General features: G+C 44.9%; 1 protein-coding gene across 2 annotated transcripts in view; it reads left to right on the forward strand.

Annotated features, from left to right (window-relative positions):
• The first annotated feature begins 15,619 nt into the window (after positions 1-15,619).
• Positions 15,620-23,776, forward strand: part of JARID2 (jumonji and AT-rich interaction domain containing 2) — a 212,591-nt gene continuing 204,434 nt past the window's right edge. The window contains exon 1 of one of the 2 annotated variants that reach the window (XM_040546393.1): positions 15,620-15,737. Coding sequence is in view for 1 of the 2 variants with exons in the window: in XM_040546392.1 (XP_040402326.1) it covers positions 16,745-16,789 (45 nt within the window). In the remaining variant the exon portion in view is untranslated. Of the gene's footprint in view, positions 15,738-15,862; positions 16,790-23,776 lie in introns of those variants that run through there. The other variant, XM_040546392.1, reaches the window with a different exon arrangement.

Raw genomic sequence — 23,776 nt, forward strand, 5'->3', positions numbered from 1 at the left:
GACTTATTTTATCATATGAGGAATACAAATCAAGACGTGTAGTTTACACATAAATGTAGTTACCTCTGAATTAGAATTATTTTTATTTTAGCAGTTTTCTATTTGAGGTCTTGGCTTTTCATAGGATTCTGCAAGATCCGTGTTCTTGCCCTGCCTCTCCCCTTTCTTTTACTGTGTAACTGCTTTATATAAAGTGATATTTGTATGCCAGCAGGTAATATGTTTATGGAGTAGTCACCCAGACCTGACAAGTACTGTAGTGTATTTCTTTTGAAAATTGCCCAAGGTGGGGTTATTTTATCTGCTTTGACAAATTGTATATGCACTATCCACGTTAGGCTGTCACATCTACCTTAGATTCATCAGTATCTTATTACTGATGCTGTTGTTTTTAAATCCAAATACAGTACAGGGAAAGCAAACAAGCACACAAACAAACCTATCTCAGTAATAATTTTAGAAACAAAGCCTAAAACAATGACACTGTGTTATAGCCTTGAGTGATTTCTTTTTATTTTTTTTTTCCTAAATTGTGTTCTAATTCTTCAGAGAACAGACAGGGGAGCTTTGAAAAGGTGCTAATAGACCATGAATTTGCAGCAGTGTAGTTCACAGCTAAACCCACTCCCACTTCAAGCTCAGGCAGGAAAAATGAGGGCACCACAGAAGTGAATTAAAAATCAGACAGACAGTCCCAGCAACAATCAGGGCAGTAGCAGCTTATAAGATCAGCCTCATTTGGCAAGATGCCCATCATACCATGACCTAACATGGCCATGGCAGGAGGACATCTTATGGTTTACAAAAAAAGGATGGGGCATGGGGTAGTAGTGGGGAAATAGAAGCAAAAGGAACACCTTTTAAGCCTATGTTGAATTAATTTGTTTTACAGAACAGTGACAGTAAACTTTTAGGTATTTTAAATGTGATTGGAGAGTTTATCTATAATTTATTTTCCACTGTATATACATCTTCTCTCTGGAATAGCTGTGCTACTGTGAGAGATTACTGTTGCAAGGCCCCCCCTCCTGCCTGGGGGTATTGTCCCCTCAAATCTCCCAGAGCTGCTCATGTGTGTTCTCCAAATGAGACTGTGGTTTCATGACAGTCTAATCCAATCTAAACTGGGGCTGCTGCAGTCCCTCCGTCCCCAGTTGCTGCCTTTTCCTGTGCCAGCAATGATGCTTGTCTGGTCCCACGCTGAACTGATTCAGAAAACACAACTAACAAGAAAAAATGTAACACTTTCCTCCCCATTTCAGCTCCCTGTGGAGTCAAAACAAGCACCAGTGTTGGTGCAAGAGATGGGGTAGGGATATACATGATGCAAAGCAAGGCTTCAGCATCTCTGGTTTGGATCAGTTTAAACGACCCTGGAACCACACTCCAGGCTGGGCTAGCCAATGCCTGCTATTTAAAGCTCTTTTGGTCTGGCTCAGGTTTGGGAGTGGTACTAAAAAGAGCTTCCTCATCAGAACAGAAGGGGTTGCAGCCTCCCCTTGCTATCAGCAACCACTTCCTCAAACACACCTGTGTGCAGGGTTTCCTCGTCTTGTGGAAATGGCTGTGAGATCCACAAAGTCGACAAGGAATTTCTGAGTTCCTATGACAGGAAAGATATTGATGAATGTTACTCTGTGTTGAGTCACTAGAGGAAGCTCCCTCTTGGAGGCAAAGCCAAGCTCCCAAGCGTCCCACAACAACCAGGGCATTCTGGGAAGCTCAGGATCCAAACCTGATGTGACAGATGCTTTGAACATGAAGAGATGATGAGGAAAGAAAATGGTAAAGGGCAAGGTCAGAGCCTTTTTGGACTGGAAATGGAAATAATTTTCCTCCCTTTCTGAAGTTTGTTAGGCCTTTCTTCAAACCCTGAGTAGTCAGGCCACAAGCAAAGGGGATTGGTACTTGCTGACTTATTGATACACATTGTCACATCTGATATGTGCAGGCTGTCACGTTTAGAGATGGGGAGGAACACACAATATCAAATAGCAAGCATGTAATTAAGACGGTTTTACTACCTCCAAAAGTCACTTGCTTCTTTCCAGTACTAACTGTGGGATGTTTTAGAGCCAACACAGTTTAGAGCCTGGAGATGCTCTGACAACAGACTGATGAGGACTCTATAAAGCACACAAGAGAGAAAAAGAGTCCCAAGTTCAAGGAATGAGAGAGGAAAGACTGGATTCACAAGGAAAAGTACTAAGCTTCTGAGGGTGCGAAAAGAGAAACCAGTTAAGTTAGAAGAAAACCCTGAAGCCACCTTTTAGATGACAGACTTGGTCCTGGGAGATGAGTCTGTACTTACACGTTCCCAGCCTGTGACATTTCACTTAGAGCAGCACATCTGAATGGTTGGAGTGATGTGGCTTGGGAAAGCAGCAGGAGTAACATTGCTCAGATTTTGAACTGTGTGAGGCAGGAAAACATCTTAATAACCTGAAACTAATGCAGCGTTTGCTGGGGGAGAGAGAAGCAAACTATAAATTATAAGAAAACATTTATATTGGGAAGGGGGAAAAGAGGGAGAGAGAGCAATTTAGTCAGGAATAAGATCAGGAAAGCAAAAAGTTTAACCAATATGCTTGCATAACTGCTTACTGGAGTAAAGACACTAGAGAGAGACTATTATTTTTAAATAAAACTTTTCAGTTTCTTGTCATACAGCCAGTCACTTATTGCCAATTATTTTATTGTCAGATGCCAGTTTATATCCCAAATGTCTTTGGTTTGAAAGGACTGTTCTGTTCAGGGGGTAATTTAGTGGCCAGCCCAAAACTGCCCCTTAGGTGCAGTTCATTTGTAACATAATGGAGATTCACATGGGCCTTCATAAGGGGAATGCTACTGTATTAACATTCAGGCCAAGAATGTTATCTGTTTTATCCTCACAAAAAGGTGCATTGAGTTCAGCTTTTTCACTGATTCTCAGGAGAAATATAATCATAAAGATCTTCTCTGCCAGTTGCAGATGTGTTCTATTTTTTCCCTACATCAGAGCTTCTGAATCACTCTTAATAATAGTCAAAGGCTATTCATACTAAATGGGGAAGTTCTCACACACTATGATGATAAAGCACTTCATCCATTTGAGGAAAAAAAAAGGAAGAAAACACTACCCACAGAACTGCAACATCATATCATCTGTGCTTTGCCGAATGTTCACAGAACAACATTGGAAGTCATTGAAGTGTCAGATAGTGATTTCATCATGTGTCAGGCCTCCCACTAATAAATGATTCATCTTTCTCAGTACTGACACCTCACAGAATTAAGGGGAGGAAAAGAAATTCATAAACTTTAAAGTGAAAAGTACTCCACTGATACTGTTCTTCCCAAGTACATACTAAGAATGTGTTTAGAATTTAACCTTCCATTTATCTGAAGTGTGCTTTTAAATTTAAAAAGTGATTGTATTACAGTAAACAGGTATCATGGAGTTCTGTGAGTATTATGTCGCTATAATAAAGAAAAGTATCTTGCTCAGTTTACAAACATGAGATTTCCAATTCCCACAGCTTTGTGAACTGAAACTGGAATTGGAAAGAAGTCTTCTTGGTTTACATAGCAATGATTAACAGTACATTGGTGGCAATAAGCCTGCCCTGACCTCTTGAGTACTGATCACAGTTGTAAAAGCAAATCTAGCTGCTGTTGAGGGCAATGAGAGACTTACAATTGACTTTAATGGAAATAGGACTGGAAGGAAATCTGTCACTTTAATAAGAATTTACATAATCGGTCTTTGATGCTTCATAAAGCCAGAACATCCCCCATTGATGACAGTAGCTCTACAGGATGAACGTGACTAACTAGTAATCCAAACTTATTTCTCTCAGGAGGTATGAATTTAAATGCAGACCAAAACCAGGCAATGCACTTAGCAAGATACTACCATTTTTGCTTGGTTTGCTATGACATTGAAGTCTGTGCAGTCGCACACTGAGTTTCCAGTTTATTTTTTTCTATTTCAACCAAATGTAGTAGGGATACAGAGATTTCAAAATTCCTGTGTTCTTTGTAAAAATAAATAGCTAGGATAAGAAAGATTTTAGAAGTGCCCTACCTGAAAAAAAAGGCTGTGACATGAATTTAAACCTTATGAAACATTAAAGAATCCACATGGGAGAGAGACCTGACAAATGACCCTGCTGTAGGAAAAGAGACAATTGTAATTCACCATCAGACCATGAGACACCAACCTATAGGAAACCAGGCTTTGCTGGTTCTGCCACTAATGGAACTCCTTCAGCTATAGTAGGTTTTTTCTCATCAAACCAGCATCTATTATAAACAAAACACTTCAATCGGTAGACTCAAAGCTTGAGGACCATATGGATACAGAATTTATCCCACTTGATTCCTCTCCTGTGGAGCAGGGAAAAGAATTAGATGAAGATGATAAAGTTTGGACATGGACTCCCATTCTCAGCAGAAATAATTAGGCTGGTATGAAAACTGCTGGGGACAGAAAAAAGCTGTAAGCCTCTGAGGTCTCATGTCATAAGCAGATACTTATTTTTCTGCCTCACTCTGAATACGTATAGCAGAGTTATTAATGTGATGAATGGAGCACTTAAAACTGGTAATGTACAAAATCAGATTATTCTTTGCTGTTCCTTTACCTTTTGTTTCGGTAGAATTAATTTGGGCATTCTGGGTAAAGTTGATGTCCAGTTTCTCTGTCAGTTTGATTTAGCATGACCTCTTCACTGTCAACAGAGGAATCTAAAAGACGGCAGTGAACATTCAGATGGAGGAAAATTTACATGGCTGTGGGGCAGAATGCCTGGAAGATCAAAAAGAAAAGAAAATAGTAAATACTTAAAACACTTTACCATGAAATCACCTTCTCCCCCTTCTTCCACCCTCTCCCCCCATGTTAAATCAGGTAGAAAAGTGTGATAATATTAAGGCTTAATCCAATTTAAATAAATTATTTTCTTGTAAATGTTAAAACAATCATTACATGCATCATTTACCCCCTCCTCTGCCCATAGCCTTAAATTATGCTCTATTATAGCCAGATGGAAAAAATATGCAGAAATGTTTCTTAAACATCAGAAATTTTGTTTTTGATAATATTCAGAGGTAAAAGTCATTTAGGAGTCCCAGAGAAAAAAAAAAGAAAAAAACAAAAAACACACAACTCCCATATATATAAGAAAGCATTATGCGATTTTGTATAGCAAACTTAATTAAGAAATTTCTTTGCTAGGTTACCAACAATATTTTATTACAAGCTTAAGTTATAAGATTGTTATATCTCTGTCATGCTTGGCAGCAAAGAAAGAACACATGCAAAGAACAACCTTGTTCTTACAATTAATTACAAATGTACAAATGAGTGATATATCAGCCCCTGTCTACACTGTATAGTCATGCATTTATAACTATTTCACCATGCATGGCTATTAAAAAGCATGCTTTGCTTCTATAGTAGCTTGATTCCACACCACAGCCATGGGTAGTTACGTTTATTCATATAGCTACCACTAGCCAGAACTATATGTCGGTGTATTTTAGCCAAATTTGCATCAACTAACCAATAGTGCAGGTCCCTTCAGCTCTTTCTTTATTTTGTCTTCTTTCTTTCGTTTTCTTCCTTCTTTCTTTCCTGCTTTCCTTTTTTTTCCCACTTTCCTTTTTTCCTTTCTTTTTCTTTCTTTTTCTTTCTTTCTTTTTCTTTCTTTCTTTCTTTCTTTTTCTTTTTCTTCCTTTCTTCCTTTCTTCCTTTCTTCCTTTCTCTCTTTTCTTTTCTTTTCTTTTCTTTTCTTTTCTTTTCTTTTCTTTTCTTTTCTTTTCTTTTCTTTTCTTTTCTTTTCTTTTCTTTTCTTTTCTTTTCTTTTTTCTTTTTTCTTTCTTTCTCTTCCTTTCTTTCCTTCCTTCCTTTCCTTCCTTTCCTTCCTTCCTTCCTTTCTTCCTTCCTTCCTTCCTTATTTCTCTCTTTCTCTCTTTCTCTTTTCCTTCTATTTTTCTTCCTCTTCTTCTTTCCTTCTCTTTTTCTTTCTTTCCTTCTTTCTCTTTATCTCCTCTCTCTCTCCTTCCTTCCTTCCTTCCTTCCTTCCTTCCTTCCTTCCTTCCTTCCTTCCTTCCTTCCTTCCTTTCTTCCTTCCTTCCTTTTTTAAGGGGGCAGACTGAAAGCAAGATAGGAGAAGGCAAGCCTGGATGCCAAAGGGTAGGAGATGACAGACAGCAGTCCTCAGCCATTGGCCATTCTGAGTCAGTCGATGTGACCATCACGGATATGAAAGAGCACAGCAACCCTTCCTGTTTATCTTGCACATCCTTACTGTCCCAATACACATCTGCCACCTGAATGGGTGAGGAATTCTCTCCCCACAGACGGCTGAGGGGGAAAACACCTGAGCTCTGGGCATGGCGAAGTCCCTGACTGCCAGAGGGCCCTACAGCTGGCCCTTGCCGGGACCCCACTCACGATCTAGAAGATGCCAGAGGAAGAGCCCTGCAGCACAGCAACCTGCAGCACATGGGACAAGGAGCAATGTGACACTGACAAATTATCCTGAGCAGAGACGTCCATCTCAAATCCTCCCTTCAGAAATCTTAAGTCATCCAGCTGTGTTGCTGGATCACAGCAAGGTGCCACGTCTGGGTGTCCAGCAAGGGTGAAATATGTAGGTGAAGCTAAAAAAGGAAAAGTTAAAGCGTAATCACTTCAATACTGGGCCAAGCCACCAACCAACCAACCAGAAATCTCTGCTGTGGCTATATGGACACTGGCATCTACACATGCATGTCCCTGTGGACACAGACCTCACTACATGCTCTTCTAAATACAGAACCCAATGCTCAAGAATTACAACACAAATCCCACAAACAGGATTTAAAAACCATCTCCCTACTGCTCTCTCCTCAGGACAGCAAGGTATTTAGTTTTAACCTCACACCTTCAGTTCATGCTTCTCCTTAGGAACAGTTGTTTTCCTCAGCTGCCCAAAGCTCGTGCTAGCAGTAAGACTGAACAGAAACCAGTCTCACTGAGAAGTGTTTCAACAAACCAAACCACTGCAGCTCTGAGCACATAAGTTGCCAGACAGTGTTACTGGTTATAGAGGGAATTCCAGCCTTTGACTCACTGGTAAGTAAGTCTGTTCCCACGCCATTTCCTCATCCACACAATTCCCTAGTCCTGAACTGTTTGCTAAGAAAGCTTGAGATTATTTGTGTTACGCTCCGTGCAGAGAAACTACAACATACAAACATATAATTACACAGTCATGAGATGCTCCGCTTCCAAAAGCCTTAAATCCTAAACAAGATTATCTTGTTTTTAAAATTGATCTGCCCTGCTTCACAAGATGAGCCATCTCATGGTCCAGGTAGGCAAGATGCATATTATGGTTATATAAATTACCAGGCACGCACTTACTAGAAAGGACTACTGGGGCTGTTGCCCACGCACTTAATGACAGCAGCTGCAGGAATACGTGTTCCCCTGCCAGCTAAAGTGAGGATGGCACAGAAACTCAAAAGGACAAGCCTACTTTTAATATACAGGTAACACTGGCAGTTTGAAAACTTTTTAATTAACAAACGCAACTAATTGGGTATATGTATGCTGCAGAGCTGGCTAAACTGCCGTGGGTTCTAGAAGCAGACTTGTTTTTTTTTGCACTCATTTACCATTGTAGGGCAGTAATCTAACAGAAAACAACCATACTTTTCAGCTGGCTAAATGAGCTCAGCCCAACCTCTCCTCAGTGAGATGAAGCAGAGGGAGTCAAATTAGCTTTGGGGCTCTTGTATCACACTGCAACCTGCAATACGGATCTAACCCTCTCTTTTTGGAAATGCCAGGGGTGAAGTGACTCCCACCTCACTGTCCCGCCTGCACAGCTGCTGGGACCCACGGCTACAGCAGAACCAGCACAACTCACCTGGAAAAAGGGGAAGGGAGGAGATGCTGGGACACTGCCCACGGGGCCTGCAGAGCTGCGTGCATACTTCTGATCTGGGAGAAGCAATAACCCGATCCCTACTCTACCCTGTTCTCTTGGCAATACACAGGCTTCAAAAAACATGCTTCCATTGTGACCAGATATTCGCTTCAATAAACAAACTTTAATAAAACAAACAATTAAAAAAGCCAGATACTCGCACACAGCACTCCCAGAAAGCCAATTACCAAGAACCACTCTCGCGGGCCAGCAAGCAATCTCTTCCCCAGACCAGACACTGAGCAAGAAGGGAGCCTGCTCTGCTGCTGGGCAGGAAGGAGCCAGGCCCACTGGGGCTTTGAAATAAAACAAACAGCCTGTTTCGGAGATAACTGCGTCTTTGTGGGTTGGTCAGCAGCAGGCATCCTGGAAGTTGGCTGGCTGGCGACTTCACCCGGCCTGATGCCTTCCTGGTGCACTGTGTCCGCATCAGTGAAGGAAGCAAATCTTTAGCTGTACCCGAATCCCTTCAGAATTACGTTGACAAGACCGGCATTTGATTGGGCCATCCTCTCTCTGTTGTTGTTGCTGTTATTTTAAACCTAATTCAGCTTTTGCCACAACTCACTCATGCCCAATATCCTTAATCTACAAACACTCAAGGACAGTAATTCAGCTTTATTATCCATATTCCCCGAGCTCGCATTTCATAAAGTATAAGCACACTCAAGAAAGACTGATTCCGAAAATAGCCAGGCATGTACATTTCCACCCTCTCTTCAGGAAAGCAGTTCAAAACATAGGTCCTACAGATCCTTGTAACACTTAATACTGCTAACCTGAACCTCTTGATAGCGGCAGGCGAGGTCTTCAGAAACAGCTGGTGTTTTATCTTAGCCTCTCACACTAAGCTACTGCATCAGCATCAACCGTGCTTACATATGCATTGCAATGATAGAAGCCATAGCATGAACCAAACAAAAATTAGAACACGGTTCCAGAAAGGCCAGTCTGAGCTCACATCAGCAGAAGACTTTGAAAATGTGCGTCCAAAGCCAGCACATGCTACAAATTTGATAAAAACAACAGAAACCACCACTGGAGTTATTATAATTGGCTATCACAAGCAAAAAATAAACATATCCAAGTTCTTGGGCAATAAAAGATATTACCAAAACCAAGTTAGCTGTTCCTGTAATTTATATTTTGTTCCCTCTGCTCTTGGCATAATGATTTCAGGGTCTTAATGCTGTATGGTGCTGGCATACCACAAAAACTGGTCAAATAACAAAAGAAGCTGGGACCATCCAGCACCTTACAAGATGTAGGTATTATGTGTGTTGTTATTAAACACTGAATTGCTTGATAAGCTTCCTTAAGGCTACAGCAATAACTTGCTGTTTCTGTCTTTTCAGCAGGAGCCCCCACTCTATTTGTATTACTTGATTATTTACAAAGATGACCTTTTATTAAAAACTTCACACAGCCTCCACTGTGCTTGAAATTAATTATACTCAGCTGTAATGCAAACAGTGTTTCAAATGCGTGAAATTTATGGCCGGGTACAAGGAAAAATGATGGCTAAACTTTGGCTAGTAAACTGGACACCAGCAGTGCTACCACTGCCAGTGCTGGAGCCAAGCTTGAGGCCTCATTCACCACTTTTCCACACTACTCATCAGCTGGAATCAGCTGTGGGCAACTGGGCTGTTTTTTTTTTTTTTTTTTTTTTTTTTAACAGGAGGAAAACACATCGTGTGCAATGCCTGAGAGGAGAATCATTATTGCCTACAAAGATGAACTCTAGCATGCTACAACACCATGCTCAGCTCACAAACTACATTGCACTGGTCCCGCTAGCCTCATCTTCCCTGTGGCTCAAAGTAAGCATTACACTCTTCACAAGGCTTTGAGAAAAGAAGGGGGAAGAGAAACACAAACTTTCAAATGGGCAAAGAGAAGAGAGAAAAAGAGAAGAAAGACTGGGTGGAATATTGTTCTCAATTCCTTCTTCCACCCACTAAGACACACTCTTGTTCCCCTTCTTCCATGTTGAGCTCTTCTTTCAGAGTAAAATTGTCTTACTTCAATTTAATGGCCTGGTTAAATTTACTGACTCGACTAAAATTGTTCACATTCATGCAAACTTCTGAGTTTGTGCAGCAACTTGTACTGAAACAAAAAAAAAGAGAAGTTCTCACCACTTTGACCATTCTTGTTCAAGCTTATGTGCATTCACACCCCTCCAGAGCTACTGTCCCACAATCCTATTTCTCAGTTGATGCAGAGCAAACTGCAGTAAACACTGAACAATGTCGCAAGGACAAACACCCTTACATTGCCAGCTATAAAAAGCAGTGAAATCAAACGTGAAGAAAATAAATGCTGAGATAGTACTGAATTCAGCAGAGAAAAAGCAGACAAAGAGCCAAGTGAAGAGATACTGCCTTTTCTGCAGTGCTCACACTAAGAACATCATTGATTGTCCACAAGCACTATGTTTTCATCATTTCAGTGAAATGAAAGAATAGTAGCCCCAGTTTACAGATTGTCCAGAGGCAGTCAGAAATTAAGATCTGAAGAGTCTCAAAGTACCTAAAGCCCAATTCTTGTGAGTACTATGCACTGCATACTCTTTGAGTACTCAAAAAATACAGTTTCCAGCAACCTTTGGTGCAGATGCATGTGTAGTCCTAAGAGAACCCATAAAATAAGGAACACAATGCATGACCTACAACAGGAACATGTTAACAACCACGGATATATTTATTTCCCCATCTCCTCTTCTACATTCTCAAGTGGGGAACAAAGTATCCTGCACACTAGGAGATTTGGATCAAAGAGCTGTGATGGCCACAAGTCACAACTCATCACCCATCTGACAACTGTAGCTATTTACGTACAAATTAGTAGTGCTGACCTGGCCACTATTAAAGATTGATGTAAATGGCCTATCCAGCATTACGCTCCTTGGCAGAGAATCAACTTCTCCAGCTTTAACAATGAGATTATGTGTTCCCGTCTTGCATTCATAGGAACACACGAGGGTAAGAGTTTAACAGACAACACTCTCCTTCAGCATGCACTCTAATTCATCCCTAGAGCAGACTCACTTAATACACTGTACAAAAAACAATCATCCTATGGAGGGGAGGGGGAAAGGTATGCAATCTATTTTAAGATTATTATAAAGATAATAGATGTATGGATGGAATTAAGGTTGCATAAGCATTTCCTAATTCTGGCATTTTGTAACTTTTCAGTGCTTAACTTAGCCACTTTAATATCCTTTCGCTCTAACCATCTGTGCAGTGTCTGCCTGCACGTGTGTGTAAGGCTGCCGCAAGGATCCAGGAGATGCTAGGCACCATATCTCAATTGCTGAGAGGACTTTAAATCACATGCATAAATCTGCATCGCCTGAATCCAGACCCATTGTGCATGTGATACAGAATCCACGACACATGTAGAAATTAAGTGCATGATGGCAGTTGCCTGTTGGGAATCCTCAGATGCAGACGCAGCACCTTGTGCATGCACTAGGTAACTATGTTGGATGGTCATTATGTTTGTGTTTTATAAATACATTTCACAAACTATGAAGTAAAAAAGGTTGTGGGGAAGTGGCCAAACTGCCTGCCAGCAACTGGCTACAATATCTCTACTTCCCTATGGGAAGGAACAAAAGGAAGTACTACTTCCCTCTTCTGTAAGGGATTCATTCATAGCAGTAGCCATTTTTCTCTTAGATATGTATGGTAACACTATCTTCAACTTTCTACTCCAGTATAACAGAAGTATGCTGTGTGAATCACAAGACTGATGGAAAACAATGAGGAGAATGTGAATATAAGAAAGACAGGGTACTTAAAACATGACAAAAAAGAGGAGGGAAACTCAAATTAGGGGATGTGGAAACAGGAATACTGACATTGACTCAAACCACAGGCAAGAATTACTCCAGAAAATTCAGCATTCTGGGTATCTACTGGAAGAGGCCCCTCTCTGATTGTCTTCACATCTTTCTTACCTGCTACAAGAAAGAGTTGTTTGCCTATGGTAAAGTTCTTATCTTCTCAAACACAAAACAAAATGTGCGATACATAAGTGGTGGTGTTGTTTATGGCACCAAAAAAAGCAACTGTGTGGAAACGTCTTTGATTTTCACAAACCCGGGTGTCTACTTTCATAATCCTTTAACCTAGTTTGAGCAGTATATCAAGTGTCTAGGAAGCCATTGAAACTTCTGAAAATAGGAATTCCTTGTGCAGTACTGTATCTCCAAAGATTGCCAACCTGAAGAATGAGGGTTGGAAGCAAGTTCTGTAATCCTCAGTGTAAAACCACCAACCTACTCCCACCCTCGTCCTTCTTAGCTTACAAAAGGTTTTGCTTTTATGCACGCAGGGATTAAATATCAGAAGGCAAAGTTGCATCCTTTTCAGATAAAACAAAACAAAACAAAACAAACTATGAAACACTAGACAATTTAATCTTGACTTTTTTTTTTTTTTTTTAAGTAGGCATAATTCAGGTAAATATGCCACATTTGAGGAAAAGGTATCCAGAAGTTATTTTTATGAACTGGTAAGCAGCCATCTGTCCACAAACAATCACAGCCTGCCCCCAAGACAAGGCTCCTTTTATAGCTGAACTTGTCTGGCATCATGCCCTTTGTTTGCTGACTGGTGAATTATGGCTCGCGAATTCACCCTATACATTCTTTCTGCCTTCCCCGTACTGCCTGTGCCTATTGTTTTATCTGTTTGACCAAAAAGGAAAAAATAGAAGTCTCAAATGACTGTTCTTTGATTTACGGTAGATTGTCATTTGCCTTATGAACTACATACTCTTTTTAAAATTTTGTCCAGCAACCATACCAAGACCTTCTCCGTTACCTTACTGAAGATCTTTCCCCAAGAGAACTCCGAGGACACTGCAAAATATTTTGCATTTACACATGCCTTCCAAGTAAAACAGTATCAAAAGCAATAGTCCCTGATTAAAAAAGACTAGTAGTCATACATAAGTCAGCTGCGATGAATGTTCTTTTCCTATAACCTCTGAAAGAGATTTTACCTATGTTGAGATGTGAAGTAGGTAAGCATCATGAAAGCTCTAGTAGCTGGAGAGGTATCACCAAGGTTCCTTCTCAACGGAGCTTCCTCTTTTCACTGGAATTATGTACTACAAGATTATCTTATGTGCTAGAAAGTGCCCACATTTCACCTATTTCTTGGAGATAACTGCACCTGAGATGTTTAGTATACACAAGTCCAAATGCACAATGCATAAAATGAATTATTCTCATGCAAACAACCCACAATTTTACCTCCACCTCCCCTTCCCCCCAAGAAATCCCAAAGCCTTTTGAACTATATTATCATGTTTCAGGACACTGAGCCTGTTCTGTTCTCTGTGAGTTGTTGGAAAGGTTTATTCTGGACAGTGGCAAAAAATAACTGTAAAACACAGGAATCCAGGTTTTGGGCTCCTTTATAACTCCATGCAAGTCCTAGTAAAATAATTATGTTCAATGGAAAAATTAATGAGATACACACAAGGAAACTCTACCACGTTAACATTAGTCACTTAAACATCTTCAAGAAATACTAGAGTTGAAAGTGGCCAGGATATGAAACTCACCATCAAATTAAAAATTAAAGCTTTCCAGAAAAAAAAAAAAAAAAAAGAAAGAAAGTGACCTACTATAATGGCAAATACTGACATCAGTATTAGTAGTACTAAATTCTATTGTATCAGAACTTAATTAATTTTCTAAACCAGTCAAACCTCAGTATTTAAAGGGTCAGTCTCCAAAATGCGCACAAGCTAAAACAGAAGGGAAAGATCCAACACAGAAACAGGATACTGAGCATATACATAGTATGATGCTCTCTAACACAGCGCACATATATGAATACAGCCATGGATCTATGCAAAAGGTTTCTGTCACCCAGCCTTGAGAAGAAAATTCATTAGTTTGCACTGACAGTTAGCTCTTGTTCAACACATGGCACAAAAGCCAGTAGCAAACATAGCAGCAGCAAGACATAAGAACAGCCAGAAAGTAATCTCCAAAGCGTGTGTACGAGGAAAAGTTGGTTTTGCTACCTTATACTATTTGAGAAAAGGGAGGTAGGTTTGTTACAAGAACCTTTTGCTTAATTGTTGACCTAGAAATATACAACTGACTGTATTTGCCTCTTACGGTTTTCTGAAATGTCTCCTAGAGAAAGAAAGTTGCAGACCCACTGTGCTTAACTGATGAAAACCTGAGACAAAAGTGTTTTCTTCCAAATATGTCCTAGGCCTTCAAGCTACATAAATACCTTAATAAAAAACAGTGAGGGCAGAGAGCTCAGCATAACTAAAAGAAATGCTCAAATTTCCATCTTAAAGGAACAAAAAACCTCTCTTCATACTGACACTTTGAAATAATGTGTATTTTCCTACAAGAGGCCTAAAGTAAAGGCTTCAAAAGATTACCTCGATCACAAGTAGTTATCACCATAAAAACTTGATACTAGATGAGGCAAAGCAAAGGTCATTTCTCTCAGCTTAACTACTTCACGAATAAGAATAGAAAAAGCGCCTAAAATCGTTAGGGGTAAGCACAAAGAAGCAAAGTGAAAATTAAGTAGTTATTGCCTAACTTGATTTTTTCCATTTAGCGTTTCAAACACCATTTGGGTTCTGTTTCTAGGGTAAATGGAGAATGCTGTGTTCGCATACCTGTGCGAGAAAAGCTGGATGGAGGGCCTCATGGGCTACAGCAGCGGACTAGGAGCCACCAATGACTTGAAGTTCTGGCAATTCCTGGGCCTTCATCTCTCCTGACTTTAAGGACAGTCATTCAACGGCCTTACACAGAAGTTTTCTCATCTATGGGGCGGAGGTATTATTCTACAGAGCTGAATGAACATAAACTGCATTTGGAGAAGATGGCAGCGTGTTTGAAGCAATACATAACTGTATGCGTTATGGTACAGGTACATTCCCTCACACTTTGCAGCGAGTTACACTGAAAAGCACAAATGGCCACTGACTACAGGAGTCTTCCTGATACTTCACCGGGGAAGCCACCAATTAACCTTCCCCCTGGCTCTCCATGCAAAGCCCTGTCCAGAACTGCTGTGCTTTCTGCGACTCCGCATGCTCCTCTTTGCGCTAGTGGAAAAAAGCGTACAAAAACACACACACACACAAAAAAAAAGACCACAAGTATTTGCAGCTCATAGCTCTTTATTGAAATTCCGGTCCTGAATCGCATCAGCAGCCACCCCTGTGTGTGGGGCAGGAGCTAACGCACTGCGGGCCGGTGGGACGGGAGGAGGAGGAGGAGGAGGAGGAGGAGGAGGAGGAGGAGGAGGAGGAGGAGGAGGAGTGCTGGTGGTGACCTCAGGCTACCTCCGGGGCGCACCAGGCGGCCTGTCCCGAGCTGACACCGGGGCCGACCGTGTTTCGTGCGGTCGCTCCCTCCCCCGACCCAGACACATCAATCCCGGCGCCCTGCCGGCAGCCTCCCCCCCCCTCCTTGCGGCCATAAACTTCCCCCTCCTCCTCCTCCTCCTCCTCCTCCTCCTCCTCAGCGCCATGCCCCCTCCCTCAGCGCCGCCCCCGCCCCTACCACCTACCGCCGGCGGGGGGGGGGGGGGTGCTGCTCCTCGCCGAGCAGCCAATGGTCGGCGGTGCACGGAGGGGGGAGTGAGCGCGAGGCACGCCGGGAGATGTAGTTCGCCGGCGCCGCCATTTTGTGGCGAGGGAACTACAACTTTCCCGCGGAGCGAGGACAATTGCCGGGCCCTGCGCGGAGCCCCGCGGCCAGGCCAGGTGCTGCCAGCGACCGGCGGGCCCCGGCGCACGGCCGAGCCCGGGGGACGGGCGCAGGGCCGGAGCGGAAAGGAGAGGAGGCGGCGGCGGCAGCGGGGCGGGGAGGGGAGGGGAGGGGAGGGGAGGGGGCAGGGCAGAGCGGCGAGGCCGAGCGTGCTGCGCGCTGAGGGACCGTCGCCAAAGTCCCCCCCAGGGCTCGCAGCGGCGACCTTGGGCCGGGTGCTGCGGCTGGCGTGCGGGTTGGGAGTTGTGGGCATGCCCTAAGCGGTGCCCGGCTGTGTGTGCGTGTGCCTGTGTGTTGTATATATATCTATATACACGCGCGCACACACACACGCAGACATATATATTATAAAAAAAAAAAAAAAAAGAGGCAGCCCAGGTCCATTTAAAGTTGCTGGCGGAGAGCTGTTCTCATTGGTTAGGGGGGAGCTGGAGGAGCAGAGACACACACAGTGCGTGCAGCCCTCACTGCTGCTGCTGCTGCTGCTGCTGGAGCTGCTGCTGGTGCTGCTGCTGCTGCTGCTGCTGCTGCTGGAGTTGTCTCTGCTGCTTTTCCCTGCTGCAGCAGCGCCAACGTGACTTCCAACATTTTTGTTATTTATCTTCTCCCTTCAGTCCCTTTCCTTTTCCAAGATGTAACTACGGCTCTGACACTAAGGACCTGCAGATCGCTTAGGTGGCTCGAGAAGGAAAAAAGGGGATATCGAGGGCGTCGTTTTTTGTGTTTAGGGGGAAATTTTCCATTATAATGTTTCACTAAAGTGAATTTTTTTTTTGTTTGTTTCCTTCGCATTCGTCTTTTTTTTTTTTTTTTTTTTCGTCCCCCATACCTCGGATTTATTGCTAGGAGAATCACATTGTGAGGAAAGAAAAGTCGGATTACAAGATACCACTACAAACAACCCCCTCCCCCCCAGGATTTTTCGGTATTTTTTTTTTTAATTGTCGCGGCTTTAATTCATGAAGCAATTGTCCCCTTTTGCAATCAGAATTTGGATACCAGAATGAGCAAAGAAAGACCCAAGAGGAATATAATTCAAAAGAAATACGTAAGTGGTCATAACATATATCATTTGACTCCCAATTTTAGGAAATGGCAGTGAATGTCAAGTTTATAGCTAATTCTGCGGCTATACGGTTTTTAAAAGAAATGTAATGCTGGATTTGTTTGGGGTTTTGTGCGTTGTTGTTGTTGTTTTCTCTCTTTTTTTTTCCCTGTGGTGTGGTGGGGGAGTTTCAGAGGCCCCCTTTTCCCGGGGAAGCCTTCCATCCAGCCGGGTTATAAAACCAGCCTGTGCCTCGCGGTTCCCCCGCTGAACAAATGTATTGACCTCAAATGACACAATCATCATCTAGTTTTCGATGAAAGGCGGGGAGCTCGGGGGGCTGCCGCGGGGGGGATGCAACGAGACGGCGGCTGCCAGCGCCGTGCCGCCGGCTTCTCCCGGCCACCCATGGGTGCTCCAGCCCGGAGCCTGCTGCAACTTGCGGCCGGTGGCCGTGCCGTGCCGTGCCGTGCCACACGGGAAAATGGCTCGGAGAAAAATATTTGGGAGAAGGAGCCGCAGCCCGGGCTCTCCGCTTCTGCTTCATTTTTTTTTTTTTAATTTATTTATTTTTAATCCGGCCGATCCCTCGCGATTGTCTGCTCCTTTAAAGGGGAGAAATGTGCGTGGACGTGGGGGGGGGGGGGGGGGATTTTTGTTCGTGCTCCAGTTGCGTTTTGATTGGCATAGGGGAGTTTTTTCTTTTCGTTTGGAAAAAAAGGCAAAAAAAAAAAAAAAAAAGCGAGGGGGGATTAGGCGAATACGCAGCAGACCGAATCGCGATTTTTATCTGCACGTTGGAAAAATCCTGCGTTTCGGCGTGGCGTTTTGGGGCGGGGGGACACACAGACACACACAGACACAGTCGCTTTAGGGTGTGTTTGCTGCGACGCTTTAAAAGTTGCAGTTTATATCGTACGTGTCGCCGGCGCCCGTGGTTGTCGGCGGGGGCCGTACGTGCGTTTCCGTGCAGGGCGGGTGACCTTCGGGACACTTCCCCCTGCTGCTGTTCTGTGCATTCCCAAAAATTAAAAAAAAAAAAAAAAAAAAAGGAAAAAAAATATAAATAAGGGGGATGGGTGGGTGGGTTCTGGACCCCCCGCCGGGCGCTGCGGGGAAGGGAGGGGGGGGGACGTGGTGCTAGGCGGCAGCCGGGCACCCCGGGGCCGGCTTTTGGAATTAAAATACATCCGCATTGCAGAGGGACGGGGAGCCCGGAGCCGCCGGGCTGCAGCTACGGGATCGGGCGTGCGGGGGGGAAACTCTGCCCCGAGGCGCGGGGGGCGCCCAGACAAAAGCGGCGCCCGGCTTTAGGGGAGGGGACACCGCGGTGCGAACGGGGCTGGGGAGGGGGATAAAGGAGGGTTCGCCCCAAACTCCCCCGGCCCGGCGGGGGCGGACAATGCCGGGGCAGGACACGGGGACGGCGCGCCGCAGGCGTGCTCCCGCGATGCAACTTCGCCCCCCCCCGTTTTCTTTTTTTTTTCCTAATTTTTATTTTTTTTTATCCCATTTTATTCCGTATCATCATTTCATTTCGCCTTATCCTTATCGTTCTTCTTTTACTATTGCTTTTTCCTCCCCCCCTTCCCCCCCCCCCCCCCCGGCCTTCACGGCGGCGCCGGGGCCCTCCGGCAGCAACAGGTATCCGGGGCCGCGCCGGGAGCCCCGCCGGACACCGACACCGCCGCCACCGCGCCGCCGCCGCCCGGCCAGGTTCGCCCCGCGCCCGTGACGTCACAAAGGGAAGGGCCTGCGCGCCGTGCGAGCGCTCCGCCGCCTCGGCCCGCGCGTGACGTCACAGGCGGGGCGGGGGCGGGGGGAGGCCCCGGGGCTAAGAGCGGGGCGGGGGGGGGGGGGGGCGGCCCCAGGTGGGCAGGTGTGGGGTGGCGTGGCGTGGCGTGGTATGGCACGGCACGGCATGGTATGCTATGTCATGGCACGGCACGGCACGGCTGGTTGCGGTGAGGGGGCCATGGTGCCAGCAGCCCCCGCCCCGCCTGGTCTCATGCCTGCCTTGCTTGGCGTGACACGCGTGGCGCCTTCCCCCTGGCCGTGCCGTGCCGTGCCATGCCTGTTGTTGTCTGCCCACCCAGAGGAAGGTGTAGCCAGCCCACCAACCCTCCCACACCCCCAGTCCACCTTCCCCAGGGACAGGCTGGCCCCCTCCCTAAACCATATCCCCGTGGGGCACTATATATCCTTTGGTCTCGCACCCCCTGGGGCTCAGCACAGAAGCCCCACGGGATGGCCGGGGAGGGGAGGTGGGCTGCTGGGAGTTGGGAGCTGTGTGGGGGCCATGGAGCACGACAACAGTTCACCTGGCACTGCATGGAGACAGCACCGAGTGGGGTAGATGGGGGTACCCACACATGACAGCCCCCTGGTGCTCCAGTTCTGGGGCGAGCAGTCCCCTCCGGCTCCTCCAAAACAACATCCCGCCTCGGTGGCACATCCCCATCGTCGGGACATTTGGGTAGCTGCAGGCCGCCGTCTTGCTCTTGAGCAAAGCCTGCTCGGGCTTTTTGCTTTCCAGCGCTCTTGAAACGAGTTCTGAAGCTAAAAGGTAACGAGAACAATGGGGTGAAGCCCGCGTGCCGTGGGCAGCTGTCGTGTGGCTCCACTCGCTGCTTCGTGAGTAGCGGTAATTAAAAGTTCCCCAAAACTTTGCATTATCTTCACAACTGATAACCCAGGAATGAGGAAATCTGCATATGCATCTTCCCCCCCACCCGCTCTTTAAAAACGCTATTGCTTAATTTTTAAAAGAGCTATGGCTGACTCATTCAAATCTTGCTTCTCACTTTATCCTCCTCCTTCTCAAACATCTTTACATATCAAATATTGCCTTTTGGCTCAAGCCTCAGAAAACTGACAGCTTTGTAAAGCATCGCCCGAGAAGCCAGACTGCATTCAGTATGCGCTTGGAATTAATAGTTCTTAAATGAAAACCTTTGAAGTCTCGAGCGTAATTTCACAGGTGTGTGTTTTTCTGCCTATTTTCGTGCTGTCGGAGAGCACGTCTTCTCTTCTTCCCGGTTCAGGTCTTGGTGTATCGGGTCTGGATCGCTGTCCCAAAATACCTGCACAGCTCTGCCAGGGTAGCAGATGGTGAAACGCGATTAAGGAGCAACGTCACTGCCATCGCCTCGCGTGACACCTCCTCCTCCCCGCGGAGGTGCCGTGAGGGGACGTGGGTCCCCTCAGGACGGCCTGCGGAGAGCCTCCCCCCCCCCCGTTAGTAGTGGCGCCTCGAAGCGTTGTGTGTGTTAAAATCCCTCCCAACGATGCCTTTGAGGTCGCTGCGAGCAGCAGGCCAGAGACTGCCTCGTTGGTTGTGCCTGTCGTGAAACCCGGCGGCCGCCCTGCAGCGCTGCCATGGGGTCGGGCACGCGAGCGAGGCCCTGTGGGTGCTCAGGCCCTGGTGCTGAGGCACCCCAGGGAGCCGGGGGAATGGTGACAGCAGCACCCCCTGGGGAGGGGACATTTTGTGCACCCCACGGCTTCAGACTCACCCCGTTGCCTGGCCTTGCCTAGTGCACAGTGGGGTTCCCTCATTTCTCACCCCCCGGCACCCCGTTTCCCTGCCCCGCGCTGAGGGGCGTTGTGAGTAGGGCCAGCTCCTACAAGACATCATGTAAAGCCGCTGCTGGGTGACGGCAGGGGTGGTATGATTCAGTGTGCCTTGCGTTTTATTTCGGGTAGCCTTCTGGAGCTTTCTTGTGCTGGGTCTTTTTCAGGCTGGTGGTGACAGTTCCAGCGTTGTACCTGTTCCAGCAATGTAGTGTGCTGAGCTCCTTTTTTTTTTTTTTTTTTTTGTATACATAACTTAGGCAACTAGTGTATGGATGCTAGCCTCTCTTGAGAGTTTGCATTCCTCTTAACCTCCTCCTGGTCTGTTGAGACTGCAGCTTTATGCTGAGTGGCATGACGGCACGTAACTAGAAACTAGTAATTCCAATCTTTTTTTTTTAATGAATATTTACTTCTTGCTATCAACAAATGCCTTGCACTGAGATACTAATGGACTCCCGTTCACTCCAACAGACTGTGAGCCAGAATTCTGCGTAGGATGCTGTCCAGAATGAATTATAATGAATCAAGGCCCCTGTGAAGAGTTTCTAATGTTCATTAAGCACTCTCACCTTCTCTTATGAGGCCTACTAAGCCAGTATTAAAAATATATTACCCCTTCCTTTTCTGTAGATGTAAAATAACTGTTAATGTTATGCATGTTAAAGGGTGGTATAAACGTCAGCTCATTTTCTAATGTAGTAGCATTCCCTCCATTTTATTGTTTGATGAAACAGAAAGAAGTCCAAATTACTTGCCTGAAGCTACGTACTGTAACAGTGGCAGAGAAGGAACTAATCATTGTTTCTGCAGCCTGGTCCAATATTTTGTCGTGTAGCTTACAGGCGCTTGCTATTAGGCATGGCATCTGCTATACAGAGACTACTTGATGTGGTTCAAACTTTCTTCAAGGCTTCCCCCCCCCCCCCCCCCCCCCCCCCCCCATTATGTTCTGGACTGTGAGATTACCAGTGTATTTTTAACAGAATTAAAAAAAAAGAAAAAAGTTGTATTTCAGCATGGATACTTGATTTTTTTTTAAAGTGATGATCACACCCTGCAGCTGATAGAGACCAGTTGATACTGTGATGACTCAGCTGTGGGAGTATTACATAAAGTAGGTCACTTAAAATCTCATAGACTGAAGCTAAAGAGACTCCAGGTTTAAAATTCGTATTTTGTTTATGCCCATTTCAAACTAGGATATTTCCTATTTTGAACATAACTGAAAGTTCTTGAGGAGGAGGAAAATGCTTTTTTTTTTTTTTTCTTTTCTTTCCCTTTTATATTGTATGGTGACTGAATTCAATCAACTTGAACTTGGGGATGGAGGGGGGAAACACCAGCTGCTTTCATTTCTAAAGTTTATAGTTTGCAGTATTCGAGTGAAAGGAAGGCTTAAAGGTAATTTTAATGTAGGGAAGGGAAAAGCAGAGACATTTATTATTACTATTTTTTTTTATTACAACACTCAGCTTTTGTGTGATTTAACAAATGTGGAATTTGCAGAGGAATACATGCATTGCTGCAAAATCCAAATTTGCATTTTAAACATTCTGTTTTTTCCCCCTAGTCCTTTGCATGGCTTTCTTCCCAACTATAAATGTAAACCAAGTGTAAATGATGCATTGTTTGCTGTAGTGGGCAGACAGTCTGAAAACAATAGTGCTGATGGATTTGACTGCCTCTGTGTAAGATTAACGGGACATTAACTTTCAAGTCTAATAATGCAAATTTTAGTGTTGCCAAACCTGAACTTCCCTTAAATGTTTCCTGATGTTGATGGCCCTGAATGTCCCTATTCTGCTGGCCAAAAGTGAACGGCTTTAACGATTTAGCTCTTAACCTTCAATGCAAGGCCCCTTAACCTGTTGTTAGGGCTTTCTTTAGAGAAAAGGATAAGAGATACCTGGAGTATAAGTAAAAAGTAAAGTAGAAAATGGGATATGATACGCATATACTTTTTGCACTTACTACCATTTTTTATTTAGGGCATTCTTAAGTAGTAGGAAGCCACTAGAAAAGTTAAAAGCTGCAAAATGCTTGTAAAATTCAGGTCTAGCATGTGACGAGTGCTTGGTGCTGAAATTCAGATACAGGAAATAATACGCTTGCCAAAATGTATTTGGTGTTCTCTTAGATCTTTGATGGGTTGTTTTGCTGGCTCGCTACTAGTGGGAATATTGGATGTGGTCCGTGTTGGTTTTTAACGGGGAGGTTTTATTTGGGAACTCTAGGCTTTCATTTGTTGGGGTGGGTTTCTTGCAGCCTGTCGCAGAAACATTTTCTCAATGAATCAGTAGGTGCAAGGTTTTAAACCATTTGTCGTTTCACTTGCTCGGGTTTCACACTTTCCCTCGTGTAATGACATCCTGTTCTGATGTTGTTCCTTCGGCAAGCCGGCAGAGGCCTGGTATGTCCAGCAGTGGGCTGTGGGAAAGGAGTAAGCCCTTTAATTACAGGCGTGAGGAGGACTTGTTTGAAAATACTCTGGCTCTCCTTCCCTTCCGTGTGTGCTTTTTGTTCGTCAGTCACTTCTTTATGCAGACGCAGGGTCCAAAGATGTGAAATGCCGCTGCCAAACTTGCCGTAGGAGAGTGGCCGCAGTCAGTGGCCGTGTGTTGCCGTGCCTAAAGCCGCGTCTCGGGGCTCTGGGCTCCAGGCTGCGGCTCCCTGGTCCGCGAGCAGACGGATCGTGCGAGTGTTCCCCATCTGCTCCTGTGCAAAGTTTATCAGCTTAATTTATGCTGCTGCGGGAAGCTCTTCAGATGCACCAGCTTGGCTGAGCACAGGAGCAAAGAAAAAAAAAAAAACGCTCACGTGGAAATCGTTCCACCGGTTCACGTACGGAAGAGTGGCATCTTAAACCGTTCCAGCATTTCTGCAGCAAATGTCGCATCCCAGACTGAGGTGTCAGAAGCCATATCCCGCAAATTTATCTGGGGGAACAAAGCCTCCTTCAATCAGACGTGAAAAGGAGCTCATTTGTGCGATTAAAAAATGCAATTAGAAGAAAATGGTAAACCTGTACTGAGGTCTTTTCTGGCCGGTTCTTCCCTTGATTTGCTCTGCAGAAATGCAGCCCTGGATCTGTGGCTGCCACTGCGTTGCTTTTACTTCCTAAAGGCTAGAAGAAATGCAAATAAAAAGAACCGAGTTGAGAAAGTGTGGCGTGCTGCAGTGCTCCAGGAGGGCTTGTGGTATTCGCGTCCCTGCGTTCTGCTTTCAGTTCTTCGAGCTCGCCTTGCTGGTCTGACATCTTTTGCGTGACGCGATGCTTGCAGGAGATTAGCGTGTTTTGGCACGCACATGCTATGATGACTGGCTAACGATATTTGTAAAGTTCAAGAATAAACTATGGGAGCTCATTCTGACATAATCTACTAATCTTAGTTTTGCACTTTGATACTGCGTTGT

The sequence above is a fragment of the Cygnus olor genome, chromosome 2 (genome assembly GCF_009769625.2).
Source record: "Cygnus olor isolate bCygOlo1 chromosome 2, bCygOlo1.pri.v2, whole genome shotgun sequence".
NCBI classification, from domain to species: Eukaryota; Metazoa; Chordata; class Aves; order Anseriformes; family Anatidae; genus Cygnus; species Cygnus olor.